A 24,622-nucleotide genomic window follows, 5' to 3' on the forward strand; every position below is an offset into this window, starting at 1 on the left:
AAATCCAGGGACAGTGCTCAAGCCCTAAGCCCAAGCCCAGGACTGGGGAAAAAAAAGAATAATAATGTCCTAAGAGAATAATAATGATAAATACTTGCTCATATTCTAGACTTCATACCTGTAACTGTTTTGTGGTTAACGTGTTTTATATCAACCAGTACAATCAATTAAAATTACTTTTTCTTAGATTCTTCACTTACAAAGGATGCACCTAAGTTGTATGTACAGAGTTGCTGAACTTAAACAGTCATTGTGCATTATGATACTTAATACTCTTTATTTGTAAGTTTCAATATTAGATAGTACTCATGAGTTTGATGATACTTTTGTGAAACTGGATGTTGTGTTCAAAGCAAAAGCTCCAAGAAAAAGTTAGCGTAGAGCAAAAAAAAATGAAGATTTAGTGTCAGAATGGATATTGAACCTACAGTACCTAACAGGGCACTGTTTATGAAGGTTTATTTCTAAATAGCTTTTAAGTTCTTAAGATGTTGTCTTAGTTCATTTTGTATATACTACACAGAACACCCAATAGGGAGCATAAAGTAAGGAGATTGATTCCATTTATAGTTTTTGAGGCTGACAGTTCTCCACCAGGCAATCTCATCTTTTAGCTGCTGGTGAGGCCCCTTGATTGTATCAGAACATAACAGAGAAAAAGAAAATAAAGATGGCTACATAGAAAAGGGGCCAAGCACATGGAATGACAATCCATTGAACAATCTGTACTCTTGACAGCTCACTCCAGGACACTAGCACCAGTCCTGTGAGCTTGCTTTTCCCCTGACCTAAAACCCTCCGTGATCCCCTCAACACTACCACACTGATGGCTAAGTTTCCAGCACATGAATCTTTGAGGGACATACTCAGTCTCCATCCAGAACTCAGCAGACAATAAGTATTCAGTTAGTTGTTGATACTTAACTACTAATAAGCAGGACTAATGGATATTTCTCTTAGCCAAGGAGCACCATGAAAGTTATTGAGGCCAGGCACCAGTGGTTCACACCTGTAATCCTAATTACTAAGGAGGCTGAGGTCAAAGCCAGCTCTAGCAGGAAAGCCTGTGAGATGTTTACCTTTAGTAAGCTACTCAGCAAAAGCCAGAAGTGCCACTGTGGTTCAAGTGATAGAACACCAGCCTTGAGCAAAAGGAGCTCAGGGACAGTGCCCAGGCTCTGAGTTCAAACCCCAGGACCAGCAAATAAAAATGTTACTGAGACACTGAAGTTGACATGACATGAATTTTTAAACTCTGAGAAACTGTTGATCATTTGTCCTTTATTCTGGAATGATACTTTTTTGGGGGGAGGAGGGAGCTTAGTTTATTTCCAGAGGGATATGTTCATTGTGTGGGTAGAAGCAGTACACTTGTGCACTTTATGTGTAGAAGCAAGTACCAAGTTAATGAACTTGGCCATCATTGTATACAGTTTAAGTCCAATGCTGGTAGTCAGGTGCCTAACTAAATAACTACTAGCTAGTTATCATGGAGTAGATTTGCTCTATTGTTTAAAAATACCTTTAATCAATTGAGTATCTTTTAACTTTTTCTTTTCTTGTACACATTTGCAGGTATAATTTATAAAAAGAGTTGTTTTCTGATTTGCTTAACTTCAATAAGTATCTTTGAAATATAATTCCAAATATTGCTAATCACTGCATTGAGAATATATTCTATGATACATCTCTGATGGACAATTTATAAGTTATTTTTATTTGAATGCTATCAAACTAACATATATCCATATTAGTAATGGGTTATGTAGAACTGTGAGTGAAACACGATTGTTGTGGTATGTTTAATCACTAGGCGGATATCTCTGGCCACTCCCCGACAGCTTTATAAATCTTCCAACATGACGCAGCGCTGGCAAAGAAGGGAAATTTCAAACTTTGAGTACCTGATGTTTCTCAATACTATAGCAGGTGAGAGATCTCCCTTTAAGTTCATCATCATATGTTTATCTTCATCAAATTCATTTATAATATGACTTGACATGATACATTTTTCTCATAGGGTTTTGAAGGCACCATTAGAATAAATATTGAAACACTCGCCTTACATTTTATTAGAAACCCTTCAAACCAATACCGAGGTTTTAGGTGCATTTATTGTTGAAGAGACTTTTCCTTGGCTCCCCTTCTGCCATTTCCTTTGCTGACAGCTTTGTCTGAAGGTTTATTAGAGTCAACAAATCATTGCCAGAGAGAATCTGGAAATAATAATGGGAAATGTAATTTCACTACTTTGTCATTCTCCACAATAGTGACTAAGACAAGAACAACAGGATTCTGCCTAGTACAGATGTCTGCTGGATTATGACATGATTGGGTTACAGCACCTCTTTTTCCTTAAAAATTTTCAATAAAAATAAAAAATCTTATTATTCTTTCTAGACGATGAGTAAATGCCAGCAAGCTCAGCAGTTACTGTATATGTGAATTAAACAGAGATGGTAGCTTTTGTTTTTCTGCTAAGTCAGTGATTGTCAGTGAGTAAATATGCCTTTAAGTTCACATACCTCATTTCCCCCCTTAAGTTGAATTACAAAATCCTTTATTCACATTGATTCACAAAGATCTCACTTCTATAAATTAGGTCTACAAAAACTTGTAACCGGATGAATTTAACTAGCTACATAAATGCCTATACTTATCTGTAGCTATCACTTCATTATGAATATCCTACACTGAATCATTGCTTTTAAAAGTTAACTACATAATAAGACTTTTAAAATCTGTCATATATAAATATGAACAAGAATATAATAAGTAAATATTAAATATGAGGTCATAGGGGTGTATTAAATCGTTAGGAAAACAGTTTCTTGACATAAAAGGATAAAGTTATTTGCAACATTTAATTTTTTAATCACATGTTCATATGTATGCATTCATACATATTTTATTTATATATATGATGTATAACATACATATATCTGTATATTTGGAGAGAAGAAATTTGTTCATTCCCTCAAAGTTAAAACAAATATAACTAGGATATTATTTTCATATACATGTAGAATGAATTTAAATATTTGGAATGTAAAGAACTGAATTTCCTTAGCACTAGTCCTTCAATATCTGAAGGAATTGATTCCAGGATCCTCTGCAAGTATAAAATGTGAGGATGCAAAGTCTTTTTAGGTAAAATGGCAGAGTATTTTTTGTGTAATCTCACATCATCCTATATACTTTAAACCACTGACTTAGAATGCCTAATAGCATGCAAATACTATGTTAAATAGTTGCTAGGTTATATCATTTAGGAAATAATGACAAGAAAACAATTTTGATCCATGGTTTGTTAAATCTGTGGTGCAAAACCTGCAATTAGGAAGAACCCACTGTACTTAGGTTGCTAGCATGACTGAGCAGAAAAAGCCTAAATCTCAGTGCCAAGGAAAATAGGAAACAAATCTCAGATTTTCCAGCTTGTGTTCCGAAACATAAGCTAAAAGCTAAAATGTTGAGTTTTACTTCTATCTTGAACTATTTTTTTTTTTGCCAGGCTGGGCCTTAAATTTAGGGCCTGAGCACCATCCTTAAGCGTTTTCAATGTCACAGCACTATCACTTGAGCCACAGCACTATTTCCAGCTTTTTCAAACATGGGTTTTTGTGCATGCTAGGCAAGCACTCTGTAACTAGACAAAACTCCCAGTCCAAACTTATAGTATTTTGGTAGTAATATTATCTTTGTATCCACTAGAGTAACTGATATGTATGCTTGGTCCTATACCAGTTTGTTGTATACTATTTTATGAGTTTTCTTGTTTTTCATATTGTTTGTCCTTATTTGACAACACTAATATTTTTTTTACTCACCACTTTAGTGATTTAAAATGTTTGCATCTTTCTTTTATTTCAAAAAAATATATTTAATTTTGAACAACTTCCTGAATTGTATTTCCCTTTTCTTGGAACTAAAAAATAAATCAGTCTCTCAATCACACCAGTATTAAATACTTTAACTCATGTACTTTCAATCACTGTTAATGTTTATAAGTATAGTTTACTATCCAAAATAGAAATTATTTTTAACTTTTTATTTTTTAAATCAAAATCTTTCTTATATTGAGAAGGTTTTTAATTTGTTAAAATTTCTTCTTTTTTCTGTAGTATATATTTTCAGTTATATTGTTCTTTTCCTAAGATTTTTGGATAATCTTTTTACATTAAGTTTTGTATTTTTTCACATTCCTTGTATTATTAAGTCTTTATTTTTGTTGGTTGAAGGTTTGTCAAGATGAAGTACCTGCCATTAGCTGGGCTTGTTGGGGTTTGTTTTGTTTTGCGTTTCTCTTTACAGTGCTTTTCATAGAGCTGTTGGATTAAACCTGTAGAATCTATAATGATATTCCTTTTTTCCATTTAGTTTCCATTCCATTTACATGATAAGATTCTGCTATTCCAAAATGAAAATGTCTCTACTCTCTTGATGGTTTTCGTCTGTCAGTCATGGGTCTTAAACTCAGGGCTTGGGCTCTGTGCCTGAACTCGTTTGCTCAAGAGCTAGTATTCTACCACTAAGAGCCACAGAATCAGTTTGGGGGTAGTTAATTGGATATAATCTCACAAAGTTTTCTGTCCAGGCTGGCTCAGATCTTAGCCTCCTGAGAACCTAGGATTAGAGGCATGAGCTACCAGAACCTAGCTCTACATGGAACATTTTTAATTTGTTGATTTAAAGAGCTGTTCTAGTCTCCATCCCATCCTATTACATTTTACTCATGCCTGGTTGATTTCCCACAACACTGTCTAGTACCATTTGTAATAACCACCACCCACTTCATTCCTGTTGCCTTCTCTCTAACTCTGGAAAGATGGTTCATCCTAAGTCTACACAGATATAACTGTGATCCTTTCTAAAAGTTGTACAAGTTGTACCTGGGCAGTAAAGACCAATACACTTTTTCTAGTTGGGCAATCCTTAGGTATCTGAGCCAGAGCTTGCAATCAGAGAGGGGAAGTTAGAGATATCCTCTGGCTTTCTTTTTTGAATCAGTGGGGACCTGTCTTATCTGGCAGCATAGACTATTGACTTTCAAAAAGAATTGTTTGGATACTTTCTTTATAATTCATGTAGGTAAAAATTAAAGCAATGATATAAAAGAGTAAAATAGCCAAGCAGTAGTGGCTCACAACTAATCCTAGCTGCTCAGGAGACCAAGCCTCAAAGGATCACAGCTTGAGAGACTGTGAGACTTCATCTCTAATAACTGGAAAAACCCAGGCTGAAAGTATGACTCAAGTAGTAGAGAACCAATCATGAAAAAAATGGGCAATGAGCTTGACCTGTGTTCAAATTCCAGTTCTGGCAGTTTTAAGACAGCTGCTTTCAGGCTTGAATAATTGCTATGAACAGTGAATTCTGTAAGTGCCAAACAGAGGAGAGGACTCTAAAAGTGTGTTAAGGAAGAAAGGAAGGATAGAGCCAAGAGCATCATATTTTGACGAGATCTGATAATAATAGATAACATGGGACTTATTGGGGGGCATATTATAAACAGGCTTTTAAGTCAGTATAGCACTGAAGGAATGCAATGTAAAATTTTATGAAAATTATAATTATGTGTGATAGGAATTAGAATTGTGATAGTTTATAATTAGATCTATAAGATTATTACAAAAATGTAAACTGATGTCAATTTATTCCAGTAAATAATTACTAATCATTTACTGTCTTTTGTACACTCTATTTTGCATTGCAACTATTGAAGCAAATAAAGTATGATTTTTGTCTCTCAAAAGATCAGACTAAACATTTACATCAATATTCCTCAAAATGGAATTTTTATCATGGGAGCTGCAGTGAAGCCATTTTGGAGTCACAAATATAGAAACCATTACTTTGAACAAGAATTCTCTTATAGGTAACCTTTAAATTGGGAGCTGTAGTATAAAGCAAGAAATACCTAGAAGGCATTCCAATGGGGGACAAAAAGAAAATAAAGGGTAAAGTTAGATAAGAACATTGGAAGTACTCCTTTTATTAATCTCATATTGTTACTGTATCTGACTTTGTTACTTGGTATATTGTATAAACATTTATTTGTTTATTTGAGATAGGAAAGGGAAGGGGGGGAAAACGAGATGATTGGGAGGAGGTGGCAGGAGGGAAATGGGGGCAAAAACATGAGAAGGGGTATCAATGTGTGAGAAGTCATGCACCTACTTACCTGGAGAATGTAACTGTAACCCCTCTAGATTACCCCAACAATAAAAAAGTGGCAGTACTCAGGGCCAAAAGATTGAAGTAAATCACAATATAAATGATACTATTAGCCAAAAAAGTAAAAGTCACTATACTCTTCTCTAGTTTAAAGTTTCTCAAAGAGCTCAGCATCAGCATCAGTACCACCCAGGGACCTTTAGAGCTATAAATTCTGCAAGTCTTCCTCACGCCTACTGGATCTGAAGCTGTCTGCCTCTTAGTCAGTCTCGAGGTGATATTGATTAATGAATTTAAGAACCATTGTTCTATCCATCTAAACCTACTGATTGGAAGAAAAAAAACTTGCATGAGAAGACACTGAAGAGAATATTCAATAAGTGCTCCTAGATTTACTGAAAGCTTAAAAGCCTGAAGAACGATCAGTATGAGGTTGAACACTATCGGTTCATAGAAAAGATGAGCTTTAAGCTAACTCTTTGAGAGTTTTGTAAGGCATTAGTGATTATCCTGGCAAAAAGAGCGCTTATAAATAGAATGATGGGAAAAGTTAGGTATATGAACATCCTAAGGTGCTCTACTGATTATACTCCTATTAATTCTTCCCTTGCCATTATCCTAAACTACTAAATCAGAGTACAAAATTAGACTTTGGCAACAACATGAAGACTTGGGTGATGGTTTTGTAAAGCTTCACTAGTACCAATCCTAAGCATTCATTAGGGAATTGTTGGTTGCTCTGAATTATAGAAAATATGTATATCATTTGCGTCTCCAAAACAACTTTCAGATTTCTCTAATGATACAAGAATAAACATACTCTGAAAACAAATGTGCCAGTTATTACTTTTGTGGACATAGGCTCATTCTCACTGTTTCAGAGATAAAGTTATTGTTCAATAAATATTTAATGCGATTAAAATTTAAAAGTTAACATTTTAGAGAGGATATTAGCATTGTTTTGACAAAGATAATAACTATGATATTTAATTTGCTAGTCCAAAGTTAGAAATAGTTGATTTATATCTTATCATATTTACTTAGTATTGATATCAACATCTGATTTCTAATATCAAAATGTCAAGAATTAAATCAAAACTATCCATGTTCAGGAAGATATAACTAGTAGTTAATGTTTATTGAAATATATAACATTGATCTGTGGGCTTTATTTTATTTACTCATTTCATTTTTATAGCTCCAAGGGTTCAGTTCAGCTCTTATCCTTGATGAGGAAAGGAGGTACAGAGAAATTTAATAATTTTTCCAGCATTCAGAGCTAACAGGTGGTACAGTCAGATTCAGTTTGGAGTGTACTCTGCCCACACTGATCCAGCATTTTCTTGGAGCCTTTCTAGTTCACCTCCAGTCAGTCTTTTTTTTTCTACTAATTTCTCTAAAACCTAAATTCCAAATGATTCAAAACAGTTTTACTTTCTTTTGCATTCAGCAGAAGACCCTTTGACCTTTATTTCCTATCATGGCATTTGTATTCCCTGATTCTTTATTGCTAAAAGGGCCTTGAATTACTGTCTGTGATGTAAAACCTCACTTAGATCCAAACAGATTTTGCACAGAAATTAGCACCTGATGTGAGCACCTTTGGGATCAACAACTGTGGGAGAGAGCAAAGTTGGAATTAGGCAGAAGTTAAGCTCCAATGTAGTTATAACAGTGATTTCCAGGGAAGTCCAAGGGGAGCTGGGAGCCTGAAGGTGACTTGATGGTTCCATTCTGAGTTGTCTTGCCCTGAGTTGTCTTTGCTCTGCAGCCATTGAAGGGACTCCTAAAAAGATCTGCTGAAGACAGGGATATTAGAGAGGGACTTAGCCTCAGCACCTGTCAAATAAGCATCTATTGGGCCAAACAGTTCTCAAATGTTACCACATTGCAGTCAGGCTTCTTAAAACAGAGACGGTCAGGCCTCACCCAAGCAGTTTTAACTCAGTTCATTTGGTGAGACTCTAGAATTTTTATAACTAATCAATTCCCACTTAATGATTATACCATTGCACTGTACTGTACCTATGTTATATAAATGATATACATAAAGATATTTTTATTAATTACAGTTCCTATAAATACTTTAGTTACTGTCAAGCATTCCCAGATTTTTTTCTTAAAATTATTATTTTAAAGTCAAATATGAAGTATGTTTTATGACTCATGTCTTGCTCTCCTCTTCTTAATATCTGTTATACTTGACTTTTTAAATGTTTTCCTCCTTTCTATATGCTTCTAAAAAAGAGAGAATCTATAATCTGACACCAGTGGCCCATATCTGTAATCCTAGTTACTCAGAAGACTGAGATCTGAGGATCACGATTTGAAGCAATCCTAGATAGGAAAACCCATAAGACTCCTTTTTAAAAAATTCTTTTATTGTTAGGGTGATGTATATAAGGGTTACAGTTACATTCATCAGGTTGTAAGTGCAATACTTCTCACACACTCGTACCCCTTCTCATGTTTTTGTCCCCATTTTCTTCCCCCCTCCCAATCATCTTATTTTCCCCTCTTTCCTTTCCTATTTCAAAAAAACAAATAACCATATATACAATATACTAGGTATCTTCAATTAACTATTCAAAAAAAGCTGGTGAATCTGTGGCTCAAGTGGTAGAGTGCTAGCTTTGAGCAAAAGAAGCTCAGAGACTTCGAGTAGGCCTTGAGTTCAGTTGTGCAGGCAGTAAAAAACAAATAAGAGTCTATAAAGCATTTTGGCAGTAGCATCCTGGTACTGAGACATTATATGGGCTTTTTAGATGCTCAGAGCATTGTGCATGCTAGGCAAGCACTCAACCACTAGGCCAAACTCATAGGCCCTGTTTTTTTTCCTTGGTACCACATATACTGAAAAAAGCCAGAAGTGGTGTTGTGGCTCAAGTTGTAGAGTGCTGGCCTTGAGGAAAGCCCGAGGACGGTGCTCAGGCCCTGAGTTGAAGCCCCAGGACTGGCAAAAAAAAAAAAACAAAAAAAAACTGTGTGTGGGGGGGAATGGGAGAAAAACATGGGGAGAGGTAATAACGTTAAAGAAGTGAACACTACTCACTACTTACGAATGTAACTGTTCATCACCCTGACAATAATAATAATAGCTGCACGTGAGTCTAGCTTAGTAAGGTATAATTTATTTAACTGTTTTTGAAACACAAGACTCTGAAAGAATTTTAATTACGATTAGAGTTGAACTAAAAATACCATTTCAACCTCTATTTTCAGAAGTGACTTCATTTATGTTCATTGTGTTCTGAATAATACAGCCCATGCTTCATTTTAGACCTTATTGAAAATACTGAGAAAAAGATGTTAAAATCCAGCATTCTTACATTAAAAAAATAAGAATGATTGCTAACATACCTTTGTGGAGACGATTCCATTCAACTTCAGAGATTTTGAGTTTTGTTTTTTTTCATATGATTAGCTAATGAATTCAGCATAACTTCCCCAACCCCAACCTTTTTCTCCTGCTTAGCATTTTCCACTTTTTTACTCTGTGATGAACAAGCCCTCCCTGGTTAATTATGTATATATTTAGCTACTGCATGTGTTGGGCTTATTATTGTCATCTAATTAGATGTAACTTGAACTGCTTGCTTCTAGAAAAATCATTAAAAATTCTTTCCTAATGACCTAGAGATGACAAAATGTCTGTAAAGTGTGAAGAAGCCGACAAGCCCAGGAACAACGCTCTTAAAGCGTGTTAATCCAGATGCTGCAATCATCTAATTAAACAATATTTTGCTGTCATTAACATTTTCACCAAGGAATTGCAGTTATAATTTCTTTGTCAGCTGTCTCTAGATCATTTTACCTTCAAAACTAAAGTGCCATATAAAAACATTAAATTGGATGGTTTAATTAAAAAGTTTTTTTTAAATGAAGAAACATATCCAGTGTTTCTGAGATCTCATTTAATGTGCTTCATTCTTATTGTTTGAGTAGATTAGTGTCACAGGCTTCCAATATTTAATATTCATCCTCCAAGATAAATGTGCATAAGCAAATTTTGCATAATCTATGTAGTATATATCGTGCACTTAAGGAAAGAACTTGACCAATTATTGTATGATACATTTATTAAATTTAAACTGTCCTTAAAAACAAGTAAATATCTGGAACTTAATAGAGATTATTTTGGAAATACTCTCTTACAAATAATTTAGTAAACTAATCTATTTTTATTGTATTTTATTGTCAGGATAATGCATAGAGGGGTTACAGTTACATTTGTCAGGTAATGGGTACATTACTTCTCGAACTTTGATACTCCTCCTGTTTTCGTCCCCCTTTCCCTTCCCCCACCACCCCAATCATCTAGTTTTCCCCCATCCCTTCCCTATTTCAAATAAAGAAATAAGTATATAGTATACCATATAACAAAGTCAGATACAGTAACCACTTGAGATTAACCATAAGTGGAAAAAGAAAAGAAATAACTTCACATAGTACATTAAGAATAAAAATCACAAAGATTAACCTCTTGTTTCCATAACCTAGAGTTCATTTTGTTGAGTCTCATCCTGTATGACCTGTATATAGGTTTTGAGGTACTGTGATCCTTGGCTAGGAGAATCCTAGATGTGTGCTAATTATTAGAAATGAGGGAAACCATGGAGCCTGTGCTCCTTTGCATCTGGCTTACTTCACTTAATATTTTTTTCCAAGCCTTTCTATTTCCTTACAAATGGTGCGATGTCATTCTTTCTGATAGCAGCATAGAATTCCATAGTGTATAAGTACTACATCTTTTTGATCTATCATCTACTGGGGGCATCTGGGTTGTTTCCATATCTTAGCTATGATTAAATAATGCTGCAATGAACATGGTTGTGCTAGAAGCTTTAGTATGGCCTTGTTAGGCATTTGGGTAAATGCCGAGGCGTGGAATTGCTGGGTCATATGGGAGCTCTGTGTTTAGTCTTTTGAGGAATCGCCAGTGTGCTTGAATGAGTTTACACTTCCACCAGTAGTGTAGAAGCGATCCCTCAGGGCCACATCCCCACCAGCATCTGTTGTTATTAGATTTCTTGGATAGAGTGAGGTGAAATCTCAAAGTTGTTTTGATTTGCATTTCTTGTATGGCCTAAACTAGTATTTTTTATTTCACAAGATCTTTAGTAAAATGAAGGAATAATGCTAATTAACTAAACTTTAGCATACAAATATTATGAAGTTATTCCCCACTCATGATTTTCTTCTATGTGTTATTAAAATCTTACTAAATATAAGACTATTTTTAATTCAAATAAAAATATATATTGGTTGTCCATGTTTTTCATATGATTTATGTTAAGATTACTATAGGTATTAGAATTTAAATGGGAGTTTTATGAACTTAAAAAAATTCATATGTTTGTTCGTGTGAGTAGCTGCAAACATTTTCTTCTAGTTCCACATGCATAATTCTTTCTCATTTATACTTCTATGCCTTTGTAAAAGTCCTCATCCCATAAAAGAATGTTCAGAAGTTTTCCTTATTTGGCTTGGTTTGTTTACCTTTTAAAATTAGGTCATTTTATTCCAGTTTATACACACACACACACACACACACACACACACACACACACGCGCACCTATATACACCAATTCATTCCATCAGCAAAGGTTTGATGATCAGATCATGTGTACAATATGTAAAGATTTTGAAAGGTAAGACAAGTCAGACCCTACATTCGGGAGATTAGACCCATGTAGAGGCTGTGACTTCATCTCTGTAAATAACAAAAGGAAGCAGGGTAATGCTTTTTATCAGTTCCCTCAAGGTATAACCCATTCCACTCAACTAACACATTTCAAACAGCATCTAGTTTAGGCACAAAATGAAACATTTCATATCAGATAAAATGATTACCCAATAAAATGTCTAATTAATTTTTTTATATAACAGTGGAATTAACTCTTACAGAGAAGATAGTAGGGTTTCCCTCCACAGTCACATTTACCAAATGCTGTTAGTATATGTATCATTTAATCTTACTTCCTAATAATGAACACAGTAAGGCCTCTATGTATTACACTACAGCATATGTAATGTGCGTACCAAGACATACTGAACGAAATCCATGAGACTAAATAACAATTACAAGTCTGTTTTCTGTGATTTGGAATAAACATTTGGAAAGTTACACATGACACACAATTAAGTTTTGTCTAGATCATTTAGTTTGGATAAACAGTCTTTGGTTTGAAGTCTGGACCTGGATGCTGTCCCTGAGCTCCTTTTGCTCAAAGTTAATACTCCATCAATTGAGTCACAACATTACTTCTGGCTTTTTTGGAGTAGTTTATTGGAGATAAGAGTTTTATGGACTTCCCTGAGTAGGTCAGCTTTAAAAGGCAATTCTCAGATCTCAACCTCTTGAGTAGCTAGGAATACAGGTGTGAGCCACCAGTTTCTAGCTTGGATTCTCTTAATTTCATTTGATCATATGTTCTTTCAGTAATTTAGGAGGGCAAATACTGTACTTTCTCAGCCTTCATGTCTCAGTATCCTTCCTAGAATATTTAAATCATTCTACTAAGCATAAGCAGACAAACACAAACAATCCTGCAATTCTCTACTTGAGGCATATCATCTCCGGCCATACAAACTATGTACATAGAAACTAAATCTCTGCCAGAACTAGTAAGATAAGCTAGCCCAAGAGGAAGAGAATGATGGCCAATGAGCAGTCTATGTGTAGATCACTCTTAAATGTAGTAATTCTTACTTTAAATGCATAATTATCAGAATATTTTTAATTAATCACAGACATAGTTCATTACGTAAAAGAGTTACTTTTCTTCTGAAAGTTAGAAGTTTCCTTATCACAAGCATGTAAAAGACTTCATAAATAATTGCTCTAATTCATTTGTTTACTAGGGCGGACCTATAACGATCTAAACCAATATCCTGTGTTTCCATGGGTCTTAACAAATTATGAATCAGAAGAACTGGACCTGACACTTCCAGGAAACTTCAGGGATCTCTCAAAGGTAATTTTTAAATATGCAGAAGTTTATATCCTAAAGAGGCTGCAATTTAAAGGATTTCTATCAGTGTATAATTTCAATTAATGCTGGTAAGAAAGTAAACTGAATTGCTTCTCCTGCTTTTGTAGTCAATCTCTACATCTCATCAGTTAAAACTGATGAGTACTGAAAGTACTCATCCCATCAGTCCAGGAGGACATAGTCACAGGGGAAGGGAATTTATAAGGAGATTTATCAGAGATACTAACAAGGCCACCCTCCTCACAGGAATGGGAGCAATATGGCTCTTGTTTCTATCCAGGGACATCTATGTAACACCGGGGTTAGAGGTGGGAGGAATAGCTAGGAACCAGTAGAGAATAGGAATACAGACCTACCCCTGGAGAAGCTGGTGAGAATCCTGGCAGAGTTCTTTGTGCTGGGCAGTGTGGAGTTTGGGTGAGGAGGGTGTACTGCAGGCTGATGCAGCTGGGGGCAATTGCAAGCTGTCCAGGAAGTGAAGTGGGAGGGGCTGAGAACCTGAGATGGAGGGAATGCTAACAAACACCACTAGAATTCTTGCTACTTAAGAATCTGAGATTTGAGGATCAAGGTTTGAAGCTGGTCTGGGTAAGAATGTCCCATGAGACTCTTACCTCCAGTTAACCACCAAAAGGCCAGAAGTGGAGCTGTGTGTGACCCAAGTGCTAGAGCACCCTTGAGGGAAAAACCTAAGGGACAGCAGACCCTGTACCGGTACACACACACACACACACACACACACACACACACACACACACACACGCACATACACAACACACACAATTAAGTATCAATAGAAATTAATACTGAAAAAAAAGTTTCGATAAAGTGTCTGTTTAATACAGAAAGAATGTATGCCCTAAAATGGCAAAAGAAAGATATAATGGAAATAAAAAATACAAAGTAAATTTTGGGTTAGTTTATGTTATTTGTCAAGAGGAAATTTAAATAGGTTATTAAACTATTTGAAATGACAAATTAAAAAATAATCCAAAGAAGGTGCTTAATAGCTTGAAATGATAGCTAACATGAGCCATGTTTCTGAGATATAAACTCAAAATTTTTATTGCATATGTATATATATATGCAATGTTATATATAGGTGTGTGTTTGTATGGATGTAAATTGTAATGTTTACTATAATCACTTTAACACCTAAGTCTAACACTAAAGTTTATGTACTTTAGCCAAAGTAAAGCTCAGTTCATTAACTTTAAAATCATCTCTTTTCTGTCAAACTTTATTATCTAGTTTAGCAATCCAGAGAAGGTTAAAAGGTATGTGTGCACTTGATTTTGTGAGGGGCACACTTATCAAGCTCAGAGCCTGAGCTGTTATAAAACATCCAAATTAGAAAAACATCATTGTACCCAATTTAACTCTCTTCTTTTCTGGCTTTGAAGCTAGACCTAACCAGACTGAAGTTTTGTATCCACTATATTGTTGGCCTTACTGTAAGTTGGCCTTGAACTATTTTCTCTTCCTTCATTTGTAATGAGATTAATGATGGAATCTTCTACCAAATGGTTAAGGTGAAGTGGCATGTACATGTAAAGAATTTAATCTAATACTTAACACTTAGTTACATTGCATTAAATTTGTTATTATTAAAATAGATTATTTCATAGCCTGTTTATCTATTTTTCCATATTAATGTATTTTATTTACTCTCTAGCTATTTTAAATTATAATTTAATTAAATTGATAATTTTAGTTGTGACATTTATAGATGGTAGAAATGATCTAAGAAACCATCTTTCAGCATCAGACAGATGATTTAAAAAAAACCTAGATTATGATTCCATTGAACAAAAACTCCATTCATGACCATGTTACAAGTAACCATTAGGGCATAGGTAAACAGCAGTATTATAATCCATGGGCCTCCCCTCTTGTTATCAATAAGATCAGTTGCCATAAAATTAAATAATGTATTATATTTTATAAAGAAATCTACACAAGAAGCAACATATAGTGATTAGTTAACTAGAATTCTGGAACAAGGCTGCATGAATTGAAACCCAAATTCTGCCACTTATTATCTGTGGTATATTAGAGAATTACTTACTTCCTGACCTGTGTAATAGAGACAATAATAATAGGATTATTTTGAGGGATTATTGAGAAAATAAGTATAAAGAATTTTGAATAGTGTGTTATATCATTATTATTAATTAGTGCATATTATTAATATAATTCTGAATTATAATTATCAAAATAGGCCATGTACTTAGAAATGTCTTTTCAAATGATGATAAATTTCTACGATTATAACCACATTGTAATTTGTAATTTTAATATTATGAGTTATATGAATTGGGAGCATGACTTACTAGAGTTGAAGTTTAATCTTGGTGTAAAACAAAGCCAAATTAAACTAGCGAGAATGACAACTGTCGTTATTTAACATAATCTTGTTTGTATGTATTTTTTAACATTAATTGAAGACATTGCATTTAAGCATTATGATAAATTGTGTTAAACTGCATAAGCTAATCATTGCTACAGCTGTTTAAGATTCTTTTTCAAACAAGGAAGGATGTCTTTTTTCTTTGAAATACAACTGAGTTATCATAAGGGAACTAACAGACAAGATTTTTTGTCTTTCTCCCATTCATCTGTTTATTCTTTCAGTCAGTCAACAGATTTTTATCATATTTATCACTTCCCATAGGTTTAGAAGATAGATTTCTGTATTATGTAGAAAAGGTCATGTAAATAAATATGTGACTAATATAGTCACAGCCTCTTTGGCAGGGATTGATTCCTGAGCAAAAGTGAGAACTTAGTTATCAAAACATGAGGACCATCGTGTTGATAAGGCTACAGTGGGTATCAGTAGTTGAGTGCATACTCCTCTACCCTGAGATATGTGGGCACATTATGATTAATGTGGACCAGAGACATCTGATAAAATATTTGCTAGTATAAGACATTTGGTTTATCTGTGTAGAAAAGATGAATTAAATGATGAAGTCACTATTTCTAACATAAGCAGAAGATACAGACCTTTGACAAGTTTTGTAAGTTGATATATTTCATATATACTTCCTTTGGCAGAGCTTTTCCTTTTGTGACTCACATTTTGTTCCAATGTCTACAGTGTTAAATAAATAGAAGAGATAAACAAAGCCTAATAAATTAGGCGACATAAATCGAACTATATTTTTGCAAGCATGAATTCCCCATGTTGTGAACAGTTGCACTCATGAGCTCCTTAAAAAGATAGATAGCTTTTTCTTCCAATTCTACTGTTTTTCATGCTTTAGCAATTTGTTCTTTCTATTCTGTCACAGTAACATGATAGGAAAATGTTAGCAAATTAAAGCCTCTTGATATGTTAATAAATTACTCTTGCATTGTTCCCATGCTTCATTGAATTTCTTAATAGGAAATTCTTACAAATGGTCTAGAAAACCAAGTCTTTTCTGTATAAAAACCATTAATAAACAAGATTTTAATATATGAGAATATATCTTATTATACGCCTAATGGGAAAATGACATTTGAACTATAATGAAATAATTAGGAAACAGCTATGGTAATACAGTATTACTGTGTGGAAGGACAGCACCTGAATTTCTTGCATGTTTTGTCAGTGATACAAATGGAGGTTTGACGGAGCATTTGTACTTTCCAAAACTTCAAGGAACAAATTGGACTAATTCAGGAACATTATAAAAAATTGCTAACAGAAAAAGTATTTTCTAAACAAAGATTAGGAGTCAATTCAAGTAATAATTCCTATCAGAGAATAATTCTAGAATTTGCATCAGTGAATACTTGAGGTCCCAAATAATTTCATGATCTTTATAGTATTAACAGTTAAAACATTATAAAATATACAGAAACAAAATATTCAGTAATTTCTTTTTTCTTTATATCACTATTCTGTATTACCCAGGCATCATAAAATTCTACGTTACATCAAGAAGCTTCTAAGTTAAAGTATAAGAAAATACAGCTCAAATTGAGTTTTAAAACAATATTTTCTTTTAACTTTACTCATTTTCTGTATTTGTGGCACAAGGATTCGACCCCAGGGCTTCATGCATGCACGCTAGCACTAAGCCATGTTTTCAACCTCAAATTGGTTTGAATCAAAAGACACATATGAAGTTTTTTTTCAGAAAGATTTGTTGTAATGATTCTGATCATACCATTAAATATCTTATCTTACCATTGTTTTCTTGCTTCCTTTATACTCACCTTTGTCTGAATTGTCTACAGTAGCTTTCAGCTCTCTCTTTCCTTCTGAAATGGTTTCAGTATTTCATAATTCATACCATCTCATCCAGAAGAAAAGAGAGAATCATTCCACACTATTCTCATAGAAGATAACAGATTAGTCTCAGAAACAATATAAAATGTCTTCCATCTCACTAGTATTGTTTAAAAGTAAAGGCTCTGCCACTTTAACAATGTATGAACTTACCATTTCCATGTTTGGAGCTAGAGGTGGACTCAGAGGAATCTACCTATCCAAAAACTGGGATAATAGTTTATCTAAAGAAATATAATGCCCTGTTTCTGAAGGGAAGCAGCCATTGGATGGTCAATAAATAAGCTTGCTATTATAAGGTATCAAATACAATGCATCTGTGAATTTTTTCTGTATGATATCGATGATGAAGCAACTAGCAAACAAATATACACTTGTTTGTGAATAACTATTTTTTTTAATATTTTTATTGTAATTAATAAAAGGGTTACATGATATTTGCCAGATTTTTTTCAAGATCTTTAAGATACAGTTCTAGCCCTCAAGAATGTTTAGGAGAAAACAATAGGCAAGAAATTGGTCACCAATGTATGAATATTCAGTAGATTCTGAGCTAAATTTACCATAAAGCTAATGAAGCTTAAGCCTTAGAATCCCTCAGTTTTCAAGGCTTTACCCCTATACTTTGTACTTAATTTCACGAACATAAGTGAATATTCATTTTCTTTAAGAACCCTTTTAAGTCTATTATGGTTAGAAAAATACCTGACAGAATAATAAAGTGGTTTAATTTGCCTCATAATTTCAGTATAGTTGCTGGACAGTGTTTCCTTGGTCCTGTGATGTCTTAATACACCATTTCAGGGGTACCTTGTGAGGCTGGGAAGCTACATGACCATCAACTCACTCCCTCTCAATTTGGGAACAGAAAACCAAATTTCTTTTGATCATCTGTTACCCTATTAATGAAAATGATAGGATTCTTTATCCCTTTTCCAAGAACATACCCATCCCTGTTAAGCAATGCCAATGAAACGGAAGATGTTTTCTGTGTTTCTGAGAAAGAAGAGTTATGTTGTTCTATTATCCTTTCCAAGTGTACTACCTCAGTACTTTCTTTTTCCAGGTTCCATCACCTCCCATAGGCTAAGAAGTAGCCCTTTAACACATGAATGTTTGGGGTCCAAACTATATCAAAAGCCCTCTCATATAAGTTTCAGAAAGCTAAGTCTCACATAACCTGGATTCACTCTCAAGTAAAGAAGAAAAAGCTACCTCTGGGGTAAACAGGGATGGCTTCATGGAAGAAGCAAATAAGAGAGTTGCATAGGTCCTTGAACTAATGAAATGTATTTCCTCTATCTGATTCAGTCCCATAATTCCACTGTTTCATGCATATCTACAGATTTCCTTCGTACATTCTAGCAGTGTAACAGTGATACACTTTTTAAAAGTAGCATCTAATATACAATAAGAACATATTAAAAAGACTAACATTGATTTTAAAGGACTTTGAAGAAAAGAGCATCAAATAAGCAGTACAGTAAATAAAAACAAATGTCTCCATGAAGCATACTTTGCCTTGCTCACTGATGATAATGTGAACTGGACCTGGCTTTCTTCCTTTTGCTAAGTTCACACTATAGCCAGGTCCACAGCATGCATTCTTCACATTCTTGTAACTTATCAGTGTTCTTATAACTTCGAATGGTTAACCCTGGAATTACCAAACTCTATTTTTCCATATATATATATACATATATATATATGTCTTTTTATTTGGATTGAGAACTCTAAAACAGAGAGACTGTAAGTGGACATGGAATAATGTGGAGTGTGCTTACATATTTCTCTATACCATATTGTATAAACTAATGCAGGTTTTCTGGGCTGTTCAAAGATGTATATCCTCTTATTTAAAATGAACATGATAATATGGGTGGAGTAGGGATGTTGAAAGAAGGCCACATATTTATGTAGACATGGCACTTAATGTGATACCTTACCCAGTGGCATTCAGGGAATCAGGGATACATAGCATAGTTTTATAACCATCATTATTTTAGGGGTAAAAATCCCAATAAAGTAATATTTGAGTCAGTTGATTTACTTTTAATTTAGTAAAATAAAAGGCAATATAATTCAATAAAGCATTTCATGCAAATAGCTTATCTCTTTAAATTGTCAAATTATCAAAATACTGACAATTGACTAAATTTTCACTGAAACCTAATATGCACATTTATTTAAGCTTAAATGTTTTACATTTGTAATAGTTTACTCTTCCTCTATTTGGCATTTGTAATTTTCTTATACTTTCTTTTTGAACAGTTGAAGTCCACAGGAACAGAGAAATTTTTACCAGTAAAATTTATTTGACCTTCTATTTTATTCAATATCATAGATTCAAGTTTTACATATTACACATACATGTTATAGGCTATATTTGTTTTTTGACAAGATGGACAGCAAATTATATATTTAACATTGAGATATATTTTGCCTGCTAACCATCAGCAGATATAGAGATTCTGCCCTCCCCAAGACCTTTATACAAATATCCTCTATGGAGAGGTGTTTTTGTGTTGGAATTCTTCTTAAAGCATGAGATGTGCTTGTATTTCCTTTATTTACATATACTCATGTAAAAGGACTTATAGTGGTTACATGAGTTTGACATGAAACACAGGATCTGCTTATTAAAGTGTAAATGGAATTTTCCTATTTACCTCTCATGCCCTCTGATAAATGAAGTCCTTCCATCACAAAATCAAGTCCTGCTAATATCAACTAGAACATGAGCTATCAGCCCTGCACATTCTTTCATTGAGTGGAAAAATATATTTTGTTAACACACGAGTTGCTTGACTGACAGATGATGATAAGCATAACCACTTTCCCAAATTATTATGCCACTTAAAAAAGGAAGTGATAATGCCTTGAGGCTTTGAAATGTGATAATGCAAATGGATGCACTGAAGTGTTAAACTCTTCACAGTCCACCCTTGATTCTGCCAAATAGCTATACACCATAGTAACTTAGAGAATGCACAACTCAGAAATCAAGAATAAGTTTCAATCTCAAAAAAATATATAATTCTGTGTATTATATACTTTACCAGATGTTGTTTTTAATAGCAAATATGAAGTATGTAACAAACTACAAAGTGTATTAGTAACCAATTATGATGATATAAGACTGTTAACTACAAAAATGTAAATGAGTAACTTTAACTATTTGCCATTTCCCAAAAATCCACTGCTAAATTTCAAATATTTATCTAAATAAATGTTAAATGTTTCAATATGTGGTCCACAGTATAAAAATTGTGTTCGTCAGGCTTGTATACGTGACAGTGCTGAAGAGGTACTATTTTCAAGAAAAGATATTGTTTTTGTATGCCATTTTAAACTCATGGAGTAACCATTTATTTAAATTAATCATTTTATTCATTCATAATTTTAATTCACAGGTACTTATTTCAAAGCAACTCTGTGCTTCAAATTGGAGATACAATGGCAGTAAGAATCAGACAATATCCTAAAAATTTATAGTCACTTTTAGTTTGCCTAGTGTCATGTGTTTTCCCTTTATTTGACAAAGAACCAAGGAAGGTGTAAATTAAAAAAATGATACACTTGAGGTGTATTTGTTAATCTCTCCGCTTTTGATTGTTTGGAGACATTCAGTAGCATAGCAGAGAGTTTTGGGGGTTTACCCAGAACTTCTAAACCAGCCAAGGCTCTGTATGCTTCTGCTAAAATATCCCTTTATCCTCTTTTCTGTTTCTTCTCATTCACCCCCTGGTCCAACCATTCCAAAAGAAGCAGGGGATGAGGACAGGAATACTCACTGTGGCTTGCCCTGCTTTGAAAATTTTAAGGTTTTAAGGAAGGCACTGGGGCTGGGTACCAGTGACTCACACCTATAATTCTACTTCCACAGGAGGCTGAGACAATCTGGATCTGAAGTCAGGCTGGGCAGGAAAGTCTGTGAAATTCATATCTCCAGTGTACTAATCCACAAAAAGCCAGAGGTAGAGGTCTGGCTCAAGTAGTAGAATGCTAGCCTTGAGTAAAAATCTCAAGGACAATACCAGGCCCTGAGTTCAAGACTCAGAACCAGTATCAGAAAAAAACAAAAAAGCAAAGTCATACTCTTAGTGTGTGCTCACAGTAGAATTCTACTGAGGAAAGGCAAAGAGCCCACCTCATTCACTTCTGTTACACCAGACACATGTCCTTTTAATCTTTCTTTCCAAAGGAAGTTGAATATTACATATTGATGTTCAAAACTAATTTGTAGTCCTATCATTTTCCTTCTAGTTTAACCTTAGGAAATATCTAGAACAGAAAGACTTAACATAATACTTTCTATATTTATTTTTTCAGTAAGGTTCATAAAACCAGTTTCCTTATGAATCCTTTTATCATGATAACAATATCAGCCAGTATTTGTGTGTATTTGTTACATTCCATGCAAACTGCTAATAAATGCTTAAAGCTTTTATTCCAACTCTATGATACATTGCACTGGTTACATAGACTGCAATTTATTTGTTACCTAATATTTTTCTTCAAGAGAGAAGGCATACCAAAAACAGCAACAGTCCTAGTGACTGATTCATCTTGTAGGTGCTTTCCATCTTTTCTGGAAGTTTTATAAACAGCTTTGAAAGAACCCCATGGCCATCTGACAGAGGACAAGTATGTCTCATATGAATAGAAGAACCAGAAGAAATTCACTGTGTGAGACACTCCCTACTTCCACAACTCTTGGTCCTTTGTGGAACTAGCATACTTGTGAATGTGCTAATAGATTTTGCTAATCAGAACGCAATTTAGGAACAAAGATTATTTTTTATTATATAGTCAAATCACATTATAGTATCCAATAAGCAAATATAAAAAAATACTCTATAGCCAACAAAATATCTCAGGACACTTTCTTTCACTAATGTTTTTTTCCTTATATTCTGTTCCTGATAAGAAAATGTGGTTATGAAATTGCAAAGAGGATATTTTAATCCATTTAAGTATGCAATCACACATTTTATAGATACAACATCTTGAAGAATTTTACATATTGTTATCTAAAAACAACTCAGAATGTAGGCAGCATAGAAAGGAATTAGTTGAATGCCTTTATTTTGTTTCTTTTCACACTCCATCTTAATTTTGAGTTTTTATGAAGAAAATGTTCAAGCACAAAGAAAAATACTAATTATAAGATGCTTTGATTACTGACAGTCTAGCATTTTTTGTTGCTGAAATATTGTTAAAATAAATTAAAACTATCATTCTTTACTCCTAAATCCTTCAGTTTGAAAAAAAAAACATTTTCCCTTATAACCAGAATGCCATTAGAATATATAAGAAAGTTTACAGTAATTCTTATTTGACACTGAGTCCATAATCAATTTTCTTTGGTTATCTCCCATTCATCCTTAAAAATAGGGTTGCTCAATGTAAGATTCTTTCATTGACCACACCGTAAATACACCTGATGCTTCTGTCCTTTGTGTCTATTAAGTTTCCCCACCACCACCCACTCCTCTCTTCACTCAATATTAGCTTGCTGAACAATAGATCAAGGCCAGTCATCCTGCAGAATATTTCACCTTTTGGACTTATCTTTTTTTCTCTCCAATTTTGTCCTTTAGCTTTTTTTAAAGGGTACCATTTTGATGTATGTTACTAACTCAAATACCACTGAAAATTGATCATAAGGACTTATATTAGAAAATATTTCATTTCTCCTGTTTACTAGTCCAAATTTAAAGTTACTGTCAATGATTACAGTTTATTAAAGTTGAAATGCTCACATATGAAAGGTATTTCTGGGTCATATAATTGAAAAAACAATCCAGAATTTTATTAGATAAACCAGATTCTTTGAATAAACAAATGGCACAGAAAGGGAAGACCCATCATTTCCACTCTCCAGAGGTAATAACTGTTTTTGCCTTTCATTTATTTTTCAAAAACATTTTTCTGAAGATTTAAGCTAAAATGTATTACATATTTATTTTAAAGACATTTTGGTAAAGCTATATGATCTACTTTGTGGAACTAGCTTTCTTCAGCACTACCACTATTAATTTAGTGTTGCCTATAAACTATTCTACACAATATGGTTGAAATTAATGTTCTAAACTCTAGCTGAGATCTGGTTTATCTCCCACTTAAAACCAGTAATTTCCACTGTATATACCTTCTAATAGCTTTTCTTCTAAAAATGTTTCTCTCTAATAATTGTTCATTAAAGTCCTGTGGTATGTGTAACCTTACATTTTTCTTACATCATCTCATAAACTTCTCCTTTCCTATGTAGCATTTGAAGCACTCTACCTTCAATCCTTTGAACTGAACTTGTCATAGAGTCTTTCCTAGAGCCACATAGTAGCTTTTCCTCTGGAATGAGTTATTCTTACTCCAGAATTTCACATCTGGCTTGCTCTTGTCTTTACACTTCACCTCAGAGCAACTTCAGAAACACCTTCCTTGTTTCCCAATTGCTGCAATCGCTTTTAATCATCAACACAATATATGCTTCTGAAATTTTCTTACTTACCTAAAGGTTTATATTGAGATTTTTCCCTGTTTCTGCCTCTACAATTACACACATTCACACTCTCATTAAATGCATGCATACACATTTGAATGCACTTTCATAAAAGCAAGGACCTTCTTCATCTAATTGTATTTTCCATAACATTTTCTAAACCATAGTAAGTACTCAATACTGATTGAATTAATTTACCCTGAATCTTGTCTAATTAGTTTTTAATTAGCTGCATGATATACAGCAGTGTGAATATGTCACTTACATTACCAATCCCTTATTCAATGGTCGACTCTTTCCAGTTTTTTATTTCATTTTGTCATTTCAAGTAACACTTTCTTTCCATATAAAAGAATCCCTCAGAGTAGAATTACTAAATCTGATGTACATTGTCTCCAGGTTGCCACCCAAGAAAAATACTTTCTTACCAATAATTATAAAAGATATTATATTTTGATATACTTCAAGCTATTCTGAAGATTTGAAACCACATAATTTTTGACAGTCGAGTAAATAGAAATCACTGAGAAGAATACCTTTCCCCTAGATAGGTAAAGCCAAGTTCCTTTGGATTAGCTTGGATCATAGTCTATTTCTGCATCAATCATAGTGGTTGGCCTCGTGAATAGAATATGCTGATTGGCAGGTCTGAATCACATGTC

The 24,622-nt window shown here is 33.9% G+C and overlaps 1 protein-coding gene across 7 annotated transcripts in view; it reads left to right on the forward strand.

Annotated features, from left to right (window-relative positions):
• Positions 1-24,622, forward strand: part of Nbea (neurobeachin) — a 496,782-nt gene that overhangs the window by 383,265 nt on the left and 88,895 nt on the right. For all 7 annotated transcript variants that reach the window (XM_090342258.1, XM_090342251.1, XM_090342252.1 and 4 more), the window contains 2 exons: positions 1,814-1,929; positions 13,043-13,155. In XM_090342258.1, the coding sequence (XP_090198384.1) occupies positions 1,814-1,929; positions 13,043-13,155 (229 nt within the window). The remainder of the gene's footprint in view (positions 1-1,813; positions 1,930-13,042; positions 13,156-24,622) is intronic.

Source organism: Megascapheus bottae, chromosome 11 (assembly GCF_031878675.1).
Source record: "Megascapheus bottae isolate mThoBot1 chromosome 11, mThoBot2.hap1, whole genome shotgun sequence".
NCBI lineage: Eukaryota > Metazoa > Chordata > Mammalia > Rodentia > Geomyidae > Megascapheus > Megascapheus bottae.